General features: G+C 41.0%; 1 protein-coding gene across 1 annotated transcript in view; it reads right to left on the bottom strand.

Annotated features, from left to right (window-relative positions):
- LOC146772832 (rho guanine nucleotide exchange factor 11-like) overlaps positions 1 to 5,945 on the bottom strand; it is a 322,904-nt gene extending 316,959 nt beyond the window's left edge. Inside the window, exons 1-2 of the mRNA XM_085637035.1 lie at positions 5,811 to 5,945; positions 4,122 to 4,284 (exon numbers count right to left, since the gene is read on the bottom strand). Coding sequence (XP_085493161.1) covers positions 4,122 to 4,284; positions 5,811 to 5,945 — 298 coding nt within the window. The remainder of the gene's footprint in view (positions 1 to 4,121; positions 4,285 to 5,810) is intronic.
- Between the last annotated feature and the right edge of the window lie 1,913 nt (positions 5,946 to 7,858).

The raw sequence follows: 7,858 nt of genomic DNA, 5'->3' as shown, positions 1-7,858 counted from the left end.
TGAGGCACAGCGTCAGACTGATTTGCATATGGCCATGTCTGAACTGGGGTGGCAGAGTGGGCTAAAGAACGGTGATGAATCAAACCCAGATCTGTTGACTGGGTGTGAGTGTTTGATTGGTTCTGATGCTCCGTCCATCACCACCCCCTTTTGTACCGCTTTGTTCGCCATAGGTTGGCAGGGTATGCTCAGACGTGAGTCCCTTGCTCACTTTGCCACTGGATTCAAGCAGGCCTGGCTGAAGACGGCTGAAATGCCAGAAACCGGTCCTAGGAAGCTTGTTTGCGGTCCAGGGAAGGCATGGCTTGGCAGTTCGGGCTGGACTGTTCCCATGAGGCACAGCGTCAGACTGATTTGCATATGGCCATGTCTGAACTGGGGTGGCAGAGTGGGCTAAAGAACGGTGATGGATCAAACCCAGATCTGTTGACTGGGTGTGAGTGTTTGATTGGTTCTGATGCTCCGTCCATCACCACCCCCTTTTGTACCGCTTTGTTCGCCATAAGTTGGCAGGGTATGCTCAGACGTGAGTCCCTTGCTCACTTTGCCACTGGATTCAAGCAAGCTTGGCTGAAGACGGCTGAAATGCCAGAAACCGGTCCTAGGAAGCTTGTTTCCGGTCCAGGGAAGGCATGGCAGTTCGGGCTGGACTGTTCCCATGAGGCACAGCGTCAGACTGATTTGCATATGGCCATGTCCGAACTGGGGTGGCAGAGTGGGCTAAAGAACGGTGATGGATCAAACCCAGATCTGTTGACTGGGTGCGATTGTTTGATTGGTTCTGATGCTCCGTCCATCACCACCCCCTTTTTTATACTCAAACATCAGCATGCCCACCCAAATTAAATCAGGCTTCAAAGGGGCGTTCTCTTAGCTACGGTACACCAAAAAATAAATCTTTCTTAGACCTGTGTCAAGATTTTTATTGCAGTTACAGTAATCAGTGCCAAGATTGATTAGTCCTGATGCCTCCATTGTAAAGTACCTAAATACCTTTTGGAACAACTCCGAAAACCACAATCTGGAAACTTAAACCAAAGACACTCCCATGACCCATGTACTGAGAGATTCCATAGGTTCCCTCAGAGAGAATGCAAGTAGTTTAAAAAGCTTTTTTTTTCAAAGGTATTTTTATTGAAGTTTCTCGAACATACAATCAAAGATAGTACCACAGTACCCCTCGCAGGGGGACAGAATGACCCAACAGTAAATACAATTACTAAAGAAAGTGCGTTGCCCAACATATATCCCGCTCCCAGCACAAGGGGAGCTCAATTGTAAGGTACAGCTTCTAGTGGAATTGGAGCGTAGAGCAAGAGCAAAGGGCACCAAGACGTGCACTGAACAGTATGACCGGTATCTTTATCCTGTGATGGCCATTTTGCCTAAGCCTTCCCGCTGGAAGGTGCTAGATGCGGAAACAAATCATAAACAAATAATTCCCAATAGGGAAATAAAACGTAGAAAAATAAAGTAAAGGGATGGGGTAGCCCAACACATCCTTTATATGCGCCAGAATTTCCTCCCAAAAAGGCTGGATCGTTGGGCAGTCCCACCATGTGTGCTGGAAATCCCCAAGGAGCCCGCATCCCCTCCAGCATCTATTATGTCCAGGTACTTTTCTAGTGAAATTGCCAAGCCTGCGGTTCAATAGTTGCATAGGTGTAAAAGGTAACCATGCTACTACACATCGCACAAAATTACATGCTATAGATGAACCAGTAAACAGATGGCTTTCAGTGTGAGCATACAAAAGTTTGAACAGTCTCTAACTGGGACCCCACCTAAGCCACCTATATTTCAAGCAAGGACCGAATCCCCTAAAAAGATCCCCATGCATGCAACAGTTAGTCATTTTGTAGGTCGCTATGAATTATATATTAATGCAAAGGTATTACCATGCCTAGAGCTTGTGACATGTATTCTACAAAGAACATGAATAAATAAATTTGCTTCAAATAATCTTCAAGGCTAGGTAACAGTCAGGCTCTGCAAGGGTCAGTGGCTACAGTGATTGAAACTATGCAATTCACTGACTACATCACAATGACCATAGTGAAAATGACTGGACTAGAAGTCCTTTGCTGAACACCTGAAAGAGAAGATTATGATCTGTAACGCCTTGGGCGCAGGGAATCTTTAAGTGCAATACACTCCAAAATTGGCTTTGGAGAGGGAGTTGGTACTGGAGCTAAACATAAGCCAAGCAAACACAAATGTCTGGAGTTTATTCTTCTAAGGAAGCATCGCACAGCGCTTAACTGTAGTTGTCATGAAGGATCAGCACAGCAGCAGTATGCCTGTTACTATGATTCAAAATACCAATAGGGCTCAAATTGACAGCATTTTGCTACAAAACCAGTTAAAACTAAAAACAATGTGTGTCTGCAGATTGATCACACAAGATGAATACATAAAGATATGTCCTTTAAATACATTTGACTATTGGTAGACTTGTCTAGTTGGACTCAAGACACATATTGAACCCTAACAAAAGCCCAATCTTAAGACATATTACATTAATAATAGACTTGGATATCATCATTGGTTTTCTGCAGTGTATCCAATGCAAACAAGCTCCTGAGATGACCATTGTAGTTCCAGAAACAACACAAGCTTGTATGTTGGAAGATAACGCTGTTACCCAACAAACAACAGACAACAAAGTAATTCATCACTCTTGAGGTGGATTCCATAAACTCAGCCTTCAGACAATGGGCTTACCCTTGGTTTTGTACCGAAATAATTATAAGATTTAAACCAGACCGTTCCATGTATCACACACGTTAAGTCTAATCATTGAACTACAAGCACATTGAAAAATTAGAGAGACGTTATACACCCTCTCGTTGTTCATTAGGTGACAATCCCCTAGTACACTTGTTGTCTGTGATAAACCCCAGTTTTCAGGAAATAGGGTTCCACATTCACTAGAATCTCATCACAATCGTTTGGAATAAAAAACATATCCATTTCAGGATTATGGACTGGACATGTAATGCCAAATGATGAAAAACCTACTTTAAGCCAATAGTAAACACAATACCTGACCTAAAGAAACAGAATACTTTAGCCAATTTGGAACATCAGAGGCATTGGCACATTTAAGAGAGAGATCCGAAAGACCTTAACTGCTTACTTTTCTAATGCTACCTGTGACTTGGTATCAACTAACTGCTTGGAGCAAAATCAAAAAAACGATTTTTCTGAGCAGTCATTTTGCATTCTGATAGAAATTTAGAACACATGAAAGGCACAACTGCATAGCTGGCATCCTCCAGGAATAGCTTATGCTGACACTAAATAGTCATAGGATGTACAGATCACTTCCTTTCCTAACAGTTTGTTTTATTGAATACATCACATGCACAGTAAAAAATACATTTGCTTTTTATAAAAGCAACCCTTTTACAGATAGATACTTATTTTTTTAATTTATTGACCTAATTTGCATATGTCTGAGCTATTCGAATGAGTCACAAGCATTGATGTTAAATGATCAATATAAGTAAAAGCTCTTTCACTGGTCAGGGTAATACATCAGAAATAACAACACGGCTGGTAAGAACAATTCTTCATGCTTACAGCTACTCAGTTCAATGTTTCAGATGCACGCCACAACATGGGAAGACCCATTGAGCATCACTTAACCATATGAAAAACATGATATCTGGTGTGGACATGAACCAGGTCGGTCACTCCAACTTGACATAACCACATCATAATCATCACATTTATATACCACACACGGCTCCAGGGACTCTTGGCGATGGTCCTAGTTATTCCCTGTTGTTTACTGCAAGTGTGTCTCAAGTGCTTTCCTAAAAGCAAGAAAACTGTACAAGTGCCACTAGTGTCCTTATAGGGAGTTCCATAATGCTAAGCCATGAGCTAAGATCACCATCTGCTTTAGATTTAGAAATTCTATCACCACCAAAATTTCAGCAAAAGGCATGTCACTGCAGTACAATATGGAGGCCATGAGAAGAGGATAGCATTTAATAAAATAATATCTAGAAATAGCATTTGCTATAGAGAATTAGCAAAGAAATATCTTACTTACACTTGAATGTATACCAAAGGGAGGGGAATTGATTAGACTTAAATATTATTTTTCTTACCTGTTTCATTGGAAGAAGAAGCCGGGTGGTCATAGTCATTTGAGGCCCCAGGATCAGGAGAGGCATATCCCAAACTTAGACCACTTAAGCTAGAAAAATAGAGGAGACAACAATATGAAGACTTTTGATCATTTATTTTCTGGTCATAACAACACATGACAATCTAAGGGACGAAATAAATTTGAGGCATATGTCGAAAACATCTCGGTGTGAGAAAGGGGAAAAAACAGTGGACAACTATCAGCATAGAACCTTACCTGCTTATTATTCCCTTACACAAAGGTACTACCTAGTAAGATTTTGTCTGAATGTGGTGCACCTATTGGTTGCTTTTCCATCCTATTCCCACTATGATAAAGACGTGATAGTTTCCCCTAGTGACGCAAAAACAGCAATCAGATTTTTCTTTTTTTGTGACTTCTATAAGACCCCAAGGTAAATAATCTTCGTCCCCTTGCTTAGAATTTCCATTTAGATGATGTAGGCCAGCCTTACTACATCTCCAGCTTCTTCAAACTGAAGTGGTAATGCATGCAGTCTGTAGGTTTATCTTAGCCTCTGTCAGGCTGTGAAAAATTGTGGGAAAATATTAAGCAATTTCAGGAAATTTACTTGGGTTCCTGGTAGTAACTATTAGGTATATCTTGCCAATTGCAGATTATGTATTGTTTGCACCATGCACATTATCATAAGTACATTTGTCTGCTAGATGTTATTCTGCGGGGCGCTTACCTAAATCGATTTGAGGGATTGTTTTTAATGCTGTTGCTACTGCTGTTATGGAACTGTGCAGTTCTCTTGATTTTAATTACACAGATATTAATCACCCAACATTGCAAAGACTCTTCAATTCTGACCTCAACTATGAATCCAAGACATTTTGGACATTTATTAATTCCAGAAACAAAAGAATGACTGTAACCTAACCAAGTGCCATCAAAGTATTTGGGGTAGATTTGATTCTATTGACTTTGCAAACCGAATGATCAACTAGGCACTGACCAAAAGGTCTATCATGAATTACTAATGAAGAACAATTTAAAGAAATGATATATTATAACATTATTATGAATCACTTATTTAACTGTACATACTTCAAGCCTTTTTATAAAAAGTAATTCTAGGAATGGGCATGATGATCAGTGAAATGAAATGTCCTTCCCCCATAAATGATTGTGGATCATAATCCAAGATGAAGCTTCTAGACAGGCAATCAGTTGTCCATGGCTACATGTGCACTATGTTTCTGGCTATAACGTTTTTAGGAATCTTCCTCTCTTTTACGTCCCATCCCCCCATTTCATTCCTCCCACTTTAAGCAATAGGAATCTATTTGAAAACTCACCAATTGTCCCACAAGCCAGGCACTGGGACACCAGGTCAAAGGATCCCGAAAGCAGGGCAAGCTGAGGCTCTGCTCTAGTAAACTCTAAGATTGCCTGTGGTTAGTGGTGCACTCCTTGAAGGTGATACCGTCTTTTTTTCCACACGGAAGCATTTTACCGCTGGTGTAGTGAAAACAACCTCTCCCTAGTATGCCCATTGTGCTACAGTGGCTGCTAAGAGAACATTGATAGAGGGATAGGAGAGGTACTTGTCTTTCAGATGTGTCATGAATTTAATGACAGTGCGTCCTGTGCCCTGTCTCTGTGTTTCCTTGCTTTGTTGCACCAGTGTACACATCTCTACCTCTTGTTGCTGTAGCATTTCCTTGTTGTTGGTCACCTTGATTCTTTGCTCTCCTTCGAAAATTGAGGTGATCAGACTCTTTATCCTCAGGGGCCATTCGGCCAAACTGAGTGTGATTGGCTCCAGGTACCACATTTGCCCTACCTGCAATGCTAGCATGTCTTGGTGTGCTGGGGTGTGATTTACTGTCCTTGGGTTATCTTCACGAGGTCTGAGAACCATGTATTTTGAGCACACAATCAGACTATCATGATTAAGCTGGAATGCTCCTGCCTGCACTTCTGGATTTGGTTCAGTATGATTGGAATTGGTAAAAAAAGGTGCAAACAAATCTCCCTGACCATCATTCAACAGGCGACATGGCATTCCCCAGTGACTCTGGATGATAGAAACTGAATGATAAGCTTTACCATTTTGCGTTTTTGTGTGTTGCGAATAGGTCTATTTGTGTTGTCCTCCATATTTAGAAGATCTGCTTTAGCACTTATGGTTTTAGCTCCCACATGTGAGTGGTGCTTGCTTTTCTGCTTAGCCTGTCTCCTTTTGTAATTGATTATCCAGGTAGGTGTATTGCTCTTAGCAATATTCTATTCGTGATCACCCATTTCCAAATCTCCTGGGCCACTGTCAATAGTGGGTAGGACCTTGCTCCTTTTTGTTAGTTCAGGTACACATTGTCATTGTGTTGTCGTTTGAACTAGAATTGTTCTCCCTGTTAGATGTTTCTAGAAGGCCTTCATTGCTAGGAAGCGGTCTTCAACTCCAGCACATTTATGTGTTGCACTGCCTCCTTTCCAGAGGACTCTGACATTTAGCTTGTCCATGTGAGCTATCCTTTGTGTGATGCATCCGTTGTGATGGTCACTGTGGGAGTTGGCGGTTTGAATGGTTTACCCACAGTGAGATTCTGTAGGTTCCACCATTGTATCTGTCTCTGAACCTTGTCTGTGACAACCACTATATCTTCCCAACTCCCGGTTGCCTGTTGCCATTGATGTTGGATCCATTCCTGTATTGGTTATATATATAACTACTGGCAGTCGTTATAATCAGGACCTTGTTTCTATTCAAAAAGCGGGGTTTTTTTTGCCAATATCTTTGGTGCCGTTTGACGAATCTTCGCGAAATTTTCAATACTAATGGGGCGCTCCGGTCAGCTCCTGTCGTGAATGTTCGGGGTGATTCGTCAAGCGGGGGATAAGAAAAAAGGGGGTCTCATAACGTGTTTTCTCTATGTTAATTTCCATAGGAAACATTTGTTGTGGCTACAGCCTGAACTGCTGAACAGAATACACCAAATTTGGCAGAAAGGTTGCTCTTGGTCCAGAGTGCACTCTTTGCTTTAAATGGTGTAAATCCGTTCAGTAGTTTTTTAAATATTAAAGGAAAAAGAAATGTATATATGTGGACCGAGCCTATCCACACATCTCATCGTGAGATCTGATTGGCTGTCAGCACTTCATCCAAGAAGTGTTGGCAGCCATTTTGGGGCCAATATACATAACATCACCCCATTAAAATGCATTGTAGTGAATGGAAGGTTTTGACGGTCACCAAAAGAAGAACGTATAAAGGGTGATAACAAACTTAAGTTACATTATAAATCATTTGTTGATGGTACCATACTAATTTTTAGGAATTGTGGTGTGTTCTAAGGTGATTTTACCCTGTGAAAAACCCTTCTGCTGAGATATCATGAATCATGTTTGAGAGAAAACTATTTTCTCATACTAAAATGAGAGCATATTTTCAGTAAATTCACATTATCTTCCTCAGTCATGTGAGAATGAAGTCTGTCATTCTCAGTAAAACATGTACATCCAACAAGGACAGAGACTGTCAGTGGATTCCTTTGTGTTCTACTGCAGCTTCCCAGAGTGTTCTAAAGAACAAATAGAGTGCTAACAGTCTTACTTATGACAAAAGTATGGCACCCCTGAAGCCATCTTGATTGGAATAAATTGGTAACACAAAATTATGGGGTTCATTTTAATCTTGAAATTATATAAAATCCTCTTCTATTTCATGAAAAAATTCTGGCATGCAGA

The sequence above is a fragment of the Triturus cristatus genome, chromosome 12 (genome assembly GCF_964204655.1).
Source record: "Triturus cristatus chromosome 12, aTriCri1.1, whole genome shotgun sequence".
NCBI lineage: Eukaryota > Metazoa > Chordata > Amphibia > Caudata > Salamandridae > Triturus > Triturus cristatus.
The sequence above is the reverse complement of the archived record's forward strand: the minus strand, read 5'-3'. Positions and strand labels throughout refer to the sequence as shown.